Source organism: Gopherus evgoodei, chromosome 10, assembly GCF_007399415.2.
Source record: "Gopherus evgoodei ecotype Sinaloan lineage chromosome 10, rGopEvg1_v1.p, whole genome shotgun sequence".
Lineage (NCBI taxonomy): Eukaryota > Metazoa > Chordata > Testudines > Testudinidae > Gopherus > Gopherus evgoodei.
Genome location: NC_044331.1, coordinates 51,401,557 through 51,416,199, shown reverse-complemented (window position 1 = coordinate 51,416,199; position 14,643 = coordinate 51,401,557). Strand labels below are relative to the sequence as shown.

Genomic DNA, 14,643 nt, shown 5'->3' with positions numbered 1-14,643 from the left:
TTGACCCCGCTGACTAGCGGAAGGATAGCGTGTAGTTATTCCTGTGAGCAGCAGCTCAGGAACTGGGGAGCCTTCCTAGTGCCCAACAATGTCACACCCATCAAGCACACCTACACCAAATCCAGAACCTGGTCTAAGAATGCAAGTGGTTACTCGAACCACTGAGTAACTTACATAGATTCCAAGACTCCCTCCCCATACTCCAACCTGTAGAAGCCAGGACCACCTTAGAAGCAGTGGTGCCATCCTATTTCCACAAATCCAAGTGACCTGATCCAGTGACCTGGCCAACTTCCTTCAACAGTTATCAAGTGCTAGGGCAGGGGTAGGCAACCTATGGCACGCGTGCCGAAGGCAGCACACGAGTTGATTTTCAGTGGCACTCACACTGCCCAGGTCCCGGCCACCAGTCTGAAAGATTCTGCATTTTAATTTTAAATTAAGCATCTTAAACATTTTTAAACCTTATTTACTTTATATACAACAATAGTTTAGTTATATATTATAGACTTATAGAAAGAGACCTTCTAAAAATGTTAAAATGTATTACCAGCACGCGAAACCTTAAATTAGAGTGAATAAATGAAGACTCAGCATACCACTTCTGAAAGGTTGCCGAGCCCTGTGCTAGGGTATGAAAAACTTCCTTTCTAGACTGTGGGTTAGGGACAGGCTACAAGCAAGCAGAGCAAGGGCTCAGGGATTGGGGAAAAAGAATGGACTTTTAAAACCATGGTGAATGTTAGTGCTCACCATGGAAGGGCACAGACATCATCAGCTAGAGCCCAGCATAGTGCAGGGAGGGGAGTCTGCTGGCACCTGTCAGGATGCTGTCGACCACAAAGTGGCTATGTATATGGCCCTGGGGCTAAATGATCATGGAAAGGGTTTCATCTCAGGACAAGAATTTGCTGTTTGTATTCACTGCCTCGCTGTTTGTAAGAGGCTTCAAGAAAGCTCCTGAATCAAATGGTCTCATGGTCCGAGCCTTCTCTGGTGAGGAGGGCAGTGAATCCCTGGAACAAGAGAAAGTGCTGTGATTGGAGAGTTACTAATCTACCCATCAGGAAACCACTCTGCAGGGAGGGTGCTCAGATATTCAGATCAACAAGAAATGAGACAACTTCCCATCCCCTAACACAGTGGTTCTCAACCTTACCAGACTACTGTGCCCCTTTCAGGGGTCCGATTTGTCTTGCATATGCCAAGTTTTACCTCACTTAAAAACTACTTGCTTATAAAATCAGATAAAAAAATATACCCAAGGGTCACAGCACACTATTATTGAAAAACCTCTTACTTTCTCATTTTTACAGATTATAAAATAAATTGATTGGAATATAATTATACTTATATTTCAGTGTATAGTATATAGAGCATTACAAACAAATCATTGTTTGTACGAAATTTTAGTTTGTACTGACTTTGCTTGTGCTTTTTATGTAGCCTGTTGTAAAACTAGGCAAACATCTAGAGGAGTTGATGGACCCCCAGAAAACCTCTGCGTATCTGAGGAGTACACCTACTCTTGGTTGAGAACCACAGCCTTAACACATTTAAACAGAGTTTACAGGTTTCCTTCTACCCTGGAGGTTCTCCCCTCCTGTCCCTGGATCCTACAGTCTCACGGCAGATGTAAAGTCATGGCAAGTGGCTGGCATATTTGTGAGTTTCCTTGTTCCACCAACAGCAGTGACCAAGAAGAGACAAAAGCCCCACCTCATTGCTCTCCAGGGAGCCCTCACTGCTGACCCCTAGGGCTTTGGGCAGACACTCGCTGCTGCTGCTGCTGCTCCTGATAGTGTCCAAGTTGTTGGTGAAGAAAGCACTCTCTTCTGGAAGGGAGCAGAAAGGAAAACAATGAGTTCCTGCTTCTTCCCCTTGATCTTCTCACCTCATGTAGACATCCAGCCCGAGTCTGCGTGCAGCAGCTGCTCAGATTAGGAGGTTACTCTGAGGACTGAATGGAGAGTATCATGTCTGGAACAGGGGCACCCATCCTTCCCCATACCACTGCCAATGGGTGTCAGGCAGTTTCAGTGCAATGCACTGATGAACAGATTTATAGCCATTTAGTATCATTGACTGCAGTAATGGGTAACAGGTGTATGTTTTAGGGTGTGAGGTTACCAGCTAAGTCTGTTCTTGTCCCTAAGCACCCAGGAGAGGTCTCCCAATGTCTGACATAAGGCCAGTGCAGATGGATGGCATTCATTTTCCTTCTACCCCTCTCTCCTCCTTCCATCATGGCACTTCACTCTCCTTTGGGATGGCAGGACAGAATCTATGCCATTCCAACAGAGGACGCCTGTGCACTGATGGGGTGCCCCCTTTCTTGCTTGAATCTTGGGCAAAATGCCTTCCTAGGAGCTCTTCAGACCTAAAGGGTGGGGAGATGAGAAAGAAAATGTGCAAGCTCTGAGGCAGTTCTCAACCCCAGATCACTCACACTGGAAGCTAGACCCTCCAAGACCATCCCCTACCCCTGCTGCTGCTACTTTCCACATCTTGCTCGTTGATTGGAGAGGTGACATCCCGGAACCGGAGATCCTCCCCTTCAAAGTTGCCATTGTCACTGAACGTAACGTAGCCCTGCGGAGGGACCTGCTCTGTGTGCAAAGAGATGAGAATACAAGTTACCAGACAAGCTGCAGTATGGGGAGCAGCAGCTGCTGGCAAACGTCCACGGATCTGAAGACAATCAGGGGAAGAAATCACATTTTAAAATAACCAGCTTCCATTCCCCTTTGAACAACGAACAAAATTATCAGGAATGTGGAAGCCTATTAGCTCCTTTTGTAGGCAAGATCAACGCTGGCCGCTGGCCACTGACCAAGCTCTAGCCAGATGCCTGTATCTAAGAGGTTCGCACATAACCAGCCTTGCAGCAGACACACCTCCAGCTTACTGAGCTTGGAGTATTTCCTCCCTTCCCTGAGTTTCTGGGTCAGCATACGGGCAGCACCCTGTGAAGTTCTGCCACTGGTGGTTTGAGCATTTCAGCACAGTCACCTCCCAGTAATAGCATCAGGCTACACCAACAGGGAGTACCAGACAGTAGTGTGTTTCCTCACTAGCCTGAACAACATTAAAATAAGGTCAGTTCAAGCTCAAGGGAATCTGAGGGTTGGTATTTTTTCTTCAATACAAATCAATATTCTTGGCCATCCATGATAACCAGGTAGCTGGCTAGACTCACTGGTCATATCACTCCACGCCATGCACCCAACACAGGGCAAAGCTCATGCTCACCCTATATTTAGGCGGGCCTGTCACCTTCATCGAGGGATTAATGTTTAAATCCAGCTGATGTTTCTCCCTGCCCATCACATGGCCGACCTCACCAATTTCCACTGCAACAGGAAGTGTTTCCCAGTGCTCAGGCAGATGCAGGTCACCTGGCCCTGAAGCTAGGAAATTAGTTTAATCATTCCTGCTATTTGTCCTGTCTTGAATCCTCTCTGACACTCCTGCTGGTTTGTGAATGGCTCTGTGACTCCTGAGTCTATCTTGGGAAGGGAAGAGTGGCCAATCTCAAGAGCCAGACAGCAAACAGAGATTGAGATGATGCTGAAGAACATTCTCAGCTGATAGGTAAAAAAATTCATGCCTATCATGGATCAGCTGGGAGATGGTTTATAGAGCTGGCTTTCAGTCCCTGGAATGACAGGAGTTTGCTCAGTGCTGGCAGCTGTAGGAGCAATGCAGGAAGGCCCAATCTAAAGGAGCAGAGAAGTGCTGGTGCTGGAGTAACAGCAAAGCAGTACTGTGGCACCCCTGAGACCATGACGGAGCCTCATAGTTAGATTCCCCGACCTACACTCACCACAGCGAGACTGCTTCTTCCCTGCAATTCCCACAGCTGTTATCTTAGCCAAAGCTTGGGGCCCCTCATGGATACTGGGGCCCTTGGTCTTACGGACTGGTCTCTGTCTCTGGGGAGTGGAGCACGATTCATCCGAGGAGCTCAGATCTTCACAGTATTTTCCTGTGGTCCAAGCACAGACAGTTAGCGGCACAGTAGCTCCAGCTACTTACATCCTTGATTTGCTACTGGCCCTTTAAAAGCAGAGGGAAAAACAGTGAAATAAAGCAAAGGGTGAGCGAACAATGGTTGACTGGGGCACCCCTCGAACCAGCAAGGGCTACCCATCCAGGCCTCCACTGCTTTTCAAAGGAGAGAGATTTCCAGCAGATACCTGAAGTATCACTCCCACTCAATCACTGCACTATAAAACAGCAACAGCCTCTTCCCCAAGCACCTTCCCTTAACGTGCACATACAAGGAGGTGTCTCAGTTACCTGGGCCCCTGCAGAAGACTTTGGGCACGGGGGCTGCGTGTAGGTCCATCAGCCCCACGATCTTCATGTGTCCATACTTCATGGCCAGAGCCCGTGCTGTGGCTCCCGTGTTCTCTCTCACATCCACCTTCACGCCCTGTGGGAAGGCAACACATACTTCTGGCGTGCGTGTTCTGAATGGACACCACACACACAATTCAAGGGAATCAAAGAACTTTCATATTCCATCAAGATCCCCCTTTTCTTGTCTACCTTTTTAATGGAAGCACAAGGCTCCTTGACAGCCATGGATAAATTCCCTGAGTCTCTTCTCAGTGCTACTGCGCCTAATGATTTTCTGTCTGCTCTCTCATCACAATAGCCCAATATCTCACTTTTCTGCATCACCAGCAGAATCATGCTTGATCTGCTGCTGATTATTCCTTCATTGCTTCATTTTTCTGAACAAAGTCGCTATGCAAGTTACATTTAAATTTTATAAAGGGGCTCACTGTGGTTAGAAGCCAAGAGGAGTGAATATTCAAACATTAGCATGGAGGTGGAAGATGCCTGCTAGGCAGAACACACAGACCTACAAAGCACTGGATAGGATCTCCTAGGGGTGGATCAGATATTAACTGACATCACGCTTTATGACAGTCAAAAAGGCTAAAAACAAGGGCTGTTTCAATAGTCTGACTTGCCCTGAGTGTCTAGATCCTTTCAGGGACAAGTCTACACTACAGTGTCACATCAGCACAGCTGTGCCACTGTAGCATGTCTGGTGAAGACGTGCTATGCTGACAGGAGAGCGCTCTCCTATCAGCATAATTACTCTACCTCCGCGAAAGGCAGAAGCTAAGCCAGCGGGAGAGCGTCTCCCACTGACAGTGGCAGTGTGGACAGAGCTTAGGTCGCTGTCACTTGCATCGCTTAGAGAAGTGTCTTTTTCACATCTCTGAGCGAAAGAAGTTACATCAACTGAAGCAGTAGCGTAGACCAGCCGTCAAACTATTGGGGTGTTAATATCATTACCAACACTTATATCAATATTCCAGAAGCCCGTCAGGATGGTAGCCCCACAGGCTTAGTCCTGCCTGGCACAGAGTTTCAAATCCAAAACAATAGGGACAATCCTGCTCAGGTTAGAGAGTCATTGAACAAATTGCTCCTCCTCTCCTAGGATGGACAGAAAGAGGAGAGTAGGCACAATTCATTCCACGATTGTTTCATCTGAGCGAGGGTTCAGACATGGGAACATGGCAGCACAGGCTGTGTTCCTTATTCTGTGAGCTGGAGAGCAACACAGCACAGCATGTCCAGCAATTCAAACAAACTGTGCCCTTGGTGCATGGTGCAGCAGAGCATGGCTTCACTTCTAAGGCAAGCGACACTGTAGAGGGAAGGGGGAACTTCCTCACCATGGTGTCTAACAAGAGGAGACAATTTTATTTAACAGTTATTTTACACACTGGTTCTGCGACTGCTCCTACTAGAACCACTATCATTGTGTATTTTGAGAGTTCTTCTTCACTGCTGATTTTTGGTCTCAAGGCAGTGAGATTGGGGGTCTCTCGTCTCCTCTGTTAATAAGCATTGAAGTCTAATTAGCCATATTGTTGAGAAAGTCCTAATTTCTGCCCCACCCCCATCCTTGGAATCACAGCTTTTTAGTTCCTGAGAAAAACAGCTGAGATGGGCAATCATCATTACATGCTCTCAAAGTGTCTTGGGCTAATTCTGTGGAGGGGCATGAGGAAGGGCAGAGATTTTGAACTTGACCTGATAGTCTGTGGGGAACCAGTGTATGAGCACACAGCTAGGATGCTGCTGCATTTTGGAAAAACTGAAGCTTCTATGAAATTTGAAGTGCTTATCCCTAGGCACAGCAAGGTGCAGCAACCCAGCCTGGAGCTTATGTAGTATAAGTCATCATGGTCCAGTCACAATCCCCTGGGCTGGGGCTCCAACTCCTAGCCAATCTCATTTAAAAAAAGAAGATTTTTTGCTAAAAGCTACAGCTAGCTAACACTCCCACAGCAGCAGTGTGTCCAGAATGAACCAACGCTGCTGACCACAGGATCCCTGGCTACATTTATTGGATGTGTCCAATACAACACCTATTGCAAGGAGAAAAAACAAAAGAGACCACCTCTGGAAAGCAGAGGTGAAAATTTTGCCCTGGAAATGGGCTAGAGTTTTAATAGATTATACCATGAGGGAAAGGGTGAGGCACATAGCAAGTCAGAAATAGGCTGTGGGAATTTGGAAGTTATTTTGAGTTTCTTTAACAACAAAATATGTATTAGAAAGGAGAGAAAAAGGAGCATTTCACCCCCTTTGGAAAAATCGAATTACACTTAAGGAAAGACCAGAGATTCTATGCTGTAAACATGCAGGGGCTGTTAGGGGAGATACATGCTGTGGAGAGAGGTTAGTTTGGATTTGGGATCTCCCTGCTTTATTAAATAACAGATGTATAGGCATTCAACGCCACAAAACAACAAAATGAGGCTGTGACCTACCACCAGAGGGGACTTGTAAAGGAGAGCAACAGCCTGGAACTATAACCCTTTGGAAGGCCTGATCTCTCAAATCCTGTGTTCTCCTGAGGGTAAGCCTGGATGCTAAAGATTCTAGGATTTATTTAGAATCGGGCAGATACTTACATGATTGAGAAGATACTGGACAATTATCTCATGGCCAGAGGCAGCTGCTTCCATCAGAGGTGTATATCCATACACAGGCTCCCTGGACAAGTGAAATGAAAGACATAATATGGTTTGCTTGTCACACACAGAAAAAAGAACCAAAGGGCAAATCTCGCCCACTGAAGGCTGAAGAGGAACCCACACACCAGCTTGCCAAGTCTTCGCAAAAGATCTCAATTTCCAGGGCTTGTCAAACTGGCTCCTTTAACCAGCACAAAGTTAAATTGAATTCATTACCAAAAAAGAGTACTTAGCTCATGAAGCCATGTATTACTTAAGAAGGCACATCCACTAAAATGTCATTTCAATCCAGGGGCTCTCAAACTGGGGGTCGTGACCCCTCAGGGGGTCACGAGCTGTCAGCCTCCACCCCAAACTCTGCTTTGCCTCCAGCATTTATAATGGTGTTAAATATATACAAAAGTGTTTGGGGGGGGGGGTGTCTCACTCAGAGGATTGCTATGTGAAAGGGGTCACCAGTACAAAAGTTTGAGAACCACTATTTTAAATCCCTCTATCCCAGGCAGGATGGGGCCAATATAATAGCATGTCCCACCAGGGCACCTCCAGCTGAAACTTGGTCAAGCCCCACCACTCTTTCACCAATGTAGTTAGCAGGAAAGGCAATTCCAGGAGGGGATCAAATCCTGTCAGACACATCCCCGTTTCTGTCCTGCACACCACATTCTCTGCTTTGGTTGTATTTAATATGCATTTTCTACATACATGAATTCTGAATTGGGTTTGTTTGCTGGGGATAAACTTCAAGCTACACTTGATCCTTGGTATGCAAAGGAAGTTATTCAGAACTCTGAAGAAGATGAGTTGATGTCCAGCTGAACACTAATGTCCCACCCTATATGCTGTCCAAAGCCAATAGACAGCTAGTACTATATAAGGGCCTGGAAGGATCTTTTTCCTGAGACACGGCTCTTTGTGTATCACACAATTCAGTCACTGATGGTGTTGCAAATAGGCCAGAAATTCCAGAACATACATATTTGTTGCGATAAATATTTTATGCATTTACACAACAAGCATTTCTTCCCATGGAAAAATTAAGGAAATAGGGTTATAATCAGAAAGATTTTACTGCTCTGCGTCCTGCAAAGCCACCGTAACTAAGGAAGGAGAGTCAGCTATTCTATTTCAGGGCTAGATCCTTGGCAGGTATAAACTGGTTTAGCTTCACTGACATCAGAACTACACTGACTTCCACCAATAAGTATCTGAGGTTTTCAGTTTTGGAAATCAGTATCATTAGACATTAACAAAATAGAAACAGCACGACCAACACATACCATTGCAGGTTGTTTGATGTGCATGCTACCAATGGCAGGTTCTTAGAAGCATAGGCATGGGAAGCCAGCCAATGTGTTAAGCGACCCTGCATGAGCACCAACTGAATTATACAGGGTCAGCAGCAGAGTGCAACTGAGGTCAGGAGCAAGCTGTAAAGCCCTTTCACTTTCACAGAGATCAGCCAAAACAGAACTTCATTTCATGTGATGTTGGTTTAAATGTGGCAGTGTGGGCATATTCCACTTCTCAGTTTACATGGCACTATGATCACTACATTAACTCCAAGGCCCACAGAGATAGTGGATTACATTTAATATTCTTAAACTGCAAGGGAAAAGGAGGAATGTATTTTCTTCCTTTATGCTCTGAGCACTTATGCTAATGTGCTCCTTTTGCTTTTGAAATCATGTAGAAATCCTTGAGACAGAAAAGAAAGAAATACCAGGTATTTTTCTCTTACTTGCAGTTGGCGTTCGCCCCATTGTCCAGTAAGAATTTGACCATCTGCTGGTGTCCAGCACTGGTGCAGTGGAAGAGGGCAGTCCAGCCATGAATGTCCTTCATCTCCAGCTCTGCGCCTTGCTTCAAGAGAACACAGAACGTTCTTTACTGCAGCATCTCTCTTGGGTCTGTTAGCCATTGCCCTCTGAGCTGTGATTTTGAGAAAGTTTGAATCCCTGTCAGGAAGCTGAATTTACAGCAGCGCACTGAGCTGACAGTTCTCTGTCAGAACTGGTGGAGGATTCCGCTCCTCAGGCATTTCAATTTTGCAATAGCAGCTTTTCATAGCCATTCCTGAACACCCACCTGGAGGAGGAAGTAGGCAACGCTCTCATTGCCACAACTGGAGGCCAGCATAAGTGGGGTCTGCCCTTCTGGCGTCGGGACGTTCACATTCACTCCCGCCTCCAGCAGCAGATGCACAATGGTATCATGCCCGATGTAGGAAGCGTACATCAGCGGGGTCCAGCCACCACAGTTTCTTTTATTTAAATCCAGTTCCCCACTTAAAAAAAAAGAAAGAAAGAAAAGTAAGTAAAAAGAAATCAGCTGAACCAATACTAAAGCTGATCACAGCTGAAGCACAGACTCTCACAGTCAAAATCATCTTTATAATCTTTGTAGTTAAAATAAAAACAGTTTTAAAAACAAGTCAGGCACTGGAGCCTTGTCTAGACTGTGGCTCCCCATGAGATCTAACTCCAGTTCAGCTGAATCAGTGGGAATTTGGGGGGTGAATTTCCCCATCCCAAACATTGCCCACAAATCACTTTACACTGAGCAAATGATCTGATACCACTGAAGTTCACTAGCAAAGGGTCATTGTCCTTGTGCAGCCTGACCATGTACTGCTGTCATAGACTCATAGACTCTAGGACTGGAAGGGACCTCGAGAGGTCATTGAGTCCAGTCCCCTGCCCTCATGGCAGGACCAAATACTGCCTAGACCATCCCTGATAGACATTTATCTAACCTACTCTTAAATATCTCCAGAGATGGAGATTCCACAACTTCCCTAGGCAATCTATTCCAGTGTTTAACTACCCTGACAGTTAGGAACTTTTTCCTAATGTCCAACCTAAATCTCCCTTGCTGCAGTTTAAGCCCATTGCTTCTTGTTCTATCATTGGAGGCTAAGGTGAATAAGTTTTCTCCCTCCTCCTGATGACACCCTTTTAGATACCTGAAAACTGCTATCAGGTCCCCTCTCAGTCTTCTCTTTTCCAAACTAAACAAACCCAATTCCTTCAGCCTTCCTTCATAGGTCATGTTCTCAAGACCTTTAATCATTCTCGTTGCTCTTCTCTGGACTTTCTCCAATTTCTCCACATCTTTATTGAAATGCGGTGCCCAGAACTGGACACAATACTCCAGTTGAGGCCTAACCAGCGCAGAGTAAAGCGGAAGAATGACTTCTCGTGTCTTGTTTACAACACACCTGTTAATGCATCCCAGAATCACGTTTGCTTTTTTTGCAACAGTATCACACTGTTGACTCATATTAAGCTTGTGGTCCACTATGACCCCTAGATCTCTTTCTGCCATACTCCTTCCTAGACAGTTTCTTCCCATTCTGTATGTGTGAAACTGATTGTTCCTTCCTAAGTGGAGCACTTTGCATTTATCTTTATTGAACTTCATCCTGTTTACCTCAGACCATTTTTCCAATTTGTCCAGATCATTTTGACCCTGTTCTCCAAAGCAGTTGCAATCCCTCCCAGTTTGGTATCATTCGCAAACTTAACAAGCATACTTTCTATGCCAACATCTAAATCGTTGATGAAGATATTGAACACAGCCGGTCCCAAAACAGACCCCTGCGGAACCCCACTTGTTATACATTTCCAGCAGGATTGGGAGCCATTAATAACTACTCTCTGAGTACGGTTATCCAGCCAGTTATGCACCCACCTTATAGTAGCCCCATCTAAATTGTACTTTCCTAGTTTATCTATAAGAATATCATTCGAGACCGTATCAAATGCCTTACTAAAGTCTAGGTATATCACATCCACCACTTCTCCCTTATCCACAAGGCTCGTTATCCTATCAAAGAATGCTATCAGATTAGTTTGACGTGGATTTGTAAAGAACAAATCCATGCTGGCTATTCCCTATCACCTTATCACCTTCCAAGTGTTTGCAGATGATTTCTTTAATTACCTGCTCCATTATCTTCCCTGGCACAGAAGTTAAACTAACTGGTCTGTAGTTTCCTGGGTTGTTTTATTTCCCTTTTTATAGGTGGGCACTATATTTGCCCTTTTCCAGTCTTCTGGAATCTCCCCCGTCTCCCATGCTTTCCCAAAGATAATAGCTAGAAGCTTAGATACCTCCTCTATTAACTCCTTGAGTATTCTAGGATGCATTTCATCAGGCCCTGGTGACTTGCAGGCATCTAACTTTTCTAAGTGATTTTTTACTTGCTCTTTTTTTATTTTATCTTCTAAACCTACCTCTTCCCGTAAGCATTCACTATATTAGACATTCCTTCAGACTTCTCAGTGAAGATCGAAACAAAGAAGTCATTAAGCATCTCTGCCATTTCCAAGTCTCCCGTTACTGTTTCCCCCTCCTCACTGAGCAGTGGGCCTACCCTGTCTTTCATCTTCCTCTTGCTTCTAATGTATTGATAAAAAGTCTTGTTTCCCTTTATTCCCATAGCTAGTTTGAGCTCATTTTGTGCCTTTGCCTTTCTAATCTTGCCTCTGCATTCCTGTGTTATTTGCCTATATTCGTCCTTTGTAATCTGACCTAGTTTCCATTTTTTATATGAAGCCTTTTTATTTTGTAGGTCACGCAAGATCTCGTGGTTAAGCCAAGGTGCCACATTTTCTATCTTTCCTAACCATCGGAATAGCTTGCTTTTGGGCCCTTAATAGTGTCCCTTTGAAAAACTGCCAACTCTCCTCAGTTGTTTTTCCCCTCAGTCTTGATTCCCATGGGGACCTTACCTATCAGCTCCCTGAGCTTACCAAAATCCGCCTTCCTGAAATCCATTGTCTCTATTTTGGCATACTCCCTTCTACCCTTCCTTAGAATTGCAAACTCTATGATTTCATGATCACTTTCACCCAAGCTTCCTTCTACTTTCAAATTCTCAACGAGTTCCTCCCCCTTTGTTAAAATCAAGTCTAGAACAGCTTCCCCCCAGTAGCTTTTTCAACTTACTGAAATAAAAAGTTGTCTTCAATGCAGTCCAGGAACTTATTGGATAGTCTGTGCCTCGCAGTGTTATTTTCCCAACATATATCTGGATAGCTGAAGTCCCCCATAACCACCAAATCTTGGGCTTTGGATGATTTTGTTAGTTGTTTGAAAAAAGCCTCATCCACCTCTTCCACCTGATTAGGTGGCCTGTAGTAGACTCCCAGCACGACATCACCTGTGTTTTTTACCCCTTTTAGCCTAACCCAGAGACTCTCAACACTTCTATCTCCTATGTCCATCTTCACCTCAGTCCAAGTGTGTACATTTTTAATATATAAGGCAACACCTCCTCCTTTTTTCCCCTGTCTAGCCTTCCTGAGCAAACTATACCCATCCACACCAACATTCCAGTCGTGTGTATTATCCCACCAAGTTTCAGTAATGCCAACAAGGTCATAGTTGTATTTATTTATTAGCACTTCCAGTTCTTCCTGCTTATTACCCATACTTCTTGCATTTGTATATAGGCATCTAAGATACTGGTTTGATCCTGCCTCCCAGCTTTGCCCTGACCCTCCTTTCTCTCTGCCATTATAGCTCATGCTCCCTCCTGTTTCCAACCCATCTCCCAGGTCTTGTTCCCCACTTACCTGTGGGGTTTGCTCACCTGTCCCCGTCAAAGCTAGTTTAAAGCCCTCCTTACTAGGTTAGCCAGTCATTAAAAAATATAATGAGCATAAGTAACAACAAAGCTGTGTTAGTCATGTTCTGCTCATTCCTTACCGCTGAATACACTCCTGCACCACCTCGTACTGGCCAATGGAGGACGCCGTGTGTAGGTCCAGTGGAACATCAAGCTCTTCTCGACAGATCATCTGGCCTACCCCATGCCACATGGACAGGCTGCGGTTCAGGAGCTCCGATTCGCTGGCTTCATCACTCAGCTCTGACATCATGACCTGCAGAGCCAAAGTATAACAGAACTTTCAGTTCCGACTTCAGGATCTTATAGTACTGTGGTGTACTTGGCTCTGGAGCCGAGACATCCTCAGCTTCGAAGGTGTGATCTTCTCAGAGATATATTATGCTGAATTCCTACCCATAAACTGAACCCCTCCTTTGCCCTTCCTGGTCAACAAAGCTCTCCTGTGAAACGGCAAGTGGTTGCTGCAGATCCTCCATGACAGCCCTTTACTGTTATTCTAGACCATTTGGTCCTGTCTACTCTACAAACAACAATGCTAGAAATCATCTTTTAAATGGATTTTAAGGTTGTCAGCAGCCATGGTTTTGTTCCTTCCTGCAAGGATCAGTTCTGGGTCCAGCTCTGTTCAGTATCTTCATCAATGATTTAGATAATGGCATAGGGAGTACACTTATAAAGTTTGCGGATGATACCAAGTTGGGAGGTGTTGCAAATGTTTTGGGGGATAGGATTAAAATTCAGAATGATCTGGACAGACTGGAGAAATGGTCTGAAGAAAATAGGATGAAATTCAATAAGGACTAATACAAAGTACTCCACTTAGGAAGGAACAATCAGTTGCACACATACAAAATGGGAAATGACTGCCTAAGAAGGAGTACTGTGGAAAGGGATCTGGGGGTCATAGTGGACACAAACTAAATATGAGTCAACAGTGTAACATTGCTGGAAAACATACATAATTCTGGGATGTATTAGCAGGACTGTTGTAAGCAAGACACAAGTAGTAATTCTTGCATTCTGCTCCACCTCAACTGGAGTATTGTGTCCAGTTCTGGGCACCACATTTCAAGAAAGATGTGGACAAATTGGAGAAAATCCAGAGAAGTGCAACAAAAATCATTAACGGTCTAGAAAACATGACGAAAGATTGAAAAAAAATTAGCTTTATTTAGTGTGAAGAGAAGACTGAGAGGGGACATGATAAGTTTTCAAGTACATAAAAGGTTGTTACAAGGAGTAGAAAAAAAAAAAAGACTTCTCCTTACCTCTGAGGATAGGACAAGAGGCAATGGGCTTAAATTACAGCAAGGGCAGTTTAGGGTGAACAAAATTTCTTAATACTTTAAATGACTGCTTCTTGGAGCAGCTGGTACAGGAACCCACCCTGTCGCATTTAATGTCAGAAAGGGGAACTATGCAAAAATGAGGAGGTTAGTTAAACAGAAATTAAAAGGTACAGTGACTAGAGTGAAATCCCTGCAAGCTGCATGGACACTTTTCAGAGACACCATAATAGAGGCACAACTTAAATGTATACCCCAAATTAAAAAAAACAGTAAAAACTAAAAGAGAGCCACCATGGCTTAACAACCATGTAAAAAAGCAGTGAGAGATAAAGAGTGGAAGTCAAATTCTAGTGAGGTAAACAGAAAGGAGCATAAACTCTGCCAAATTAAGTGTAAAAATGTAATAAGAAAAGCCAAAGAGGAGTCTGAAGAACAGCAAGCCAAAAACTCAAAAGGCAATAACAAAATGTTTTTTAAGTACATCAGAAGCAGGAAGCCTGTTAAACAACCAGTGGGGCCACTGGATGATTGAGATACAAAAGGAGCACTTAAAGACAATAAAGTCATTGCAGAGAAACTAAATGAATTCTTTGCTTCAGTCTTCACAGCTGAGGATGTTAGGGAGATTCCCAAACCTGAGCCATCCTTTGTAGGTGACAAATCTGAGGAATTGTCACAGATTGAAGTGTCACTAGAGGTGGTT

The 14,643-nt window shown here is 44.5% G+C and overlaps 1 protein-coding gene across 5 annotated transcripts in view; it reads right to left on the bottom strand.

Annotated features, from left to right (window-relative positions):
- The window catches only part of ANKS3 (ankyrin repeat and sterile alpha motif domain containing 3), a 38,100-nt gene that overhangs the window by 18,090 nt on the left and 5,367 nt on the right, over positions 1 to 14,643 (bottom strand). For 3 of the 5 annotated variants that reach the window (XM_030577839.1, XM_030577840.1, XM_030577838.1), the window contains exons 2-9: positions 12,729 to 12,904; positions 9,102 to 9,300; positions 8,755 to 8,876; positions 6,951 to 7,032; positions 4,303 to 4,438; positions 3,827 to 3,988; positions 2,484 to 2,609; positions 1,720 to 1,835 (exon numbers count right to left, since the gene is read on the bottom strand). In XM_030577839.1, coding sequence (XP_030433699.1) covers positions 1,720 to 1,835; positions 2,484 to 2,609; positions 3,827 to 3,988; positions 4,303 to 4,438; positions 6,951 to 7,032; positions 8,755 to 8,876; positions 9,102 to 9,300; positions 12,729 to 12,901 — 1,116 coding nt within the window. In that variant the 5' untranslated portion in view covers positions 12,902 to 12,904. Of the gene's footprint in view, positions 1 to 1,719; positions 1,836 to 2,483; positions 2,610 to 3,826; positions 3,989 to 4,302; positions 4,439 to 6,950; positions 7,033 to 8,754; positions 8,946 to 9,101; positions 9,301 to 12,728; positions 12,905 to 14,643 lie in introns of those variants that run through there. The other 2 variants (XM_030577841.1, XM_030577842.1) reach the window with 2 other exon arrangements.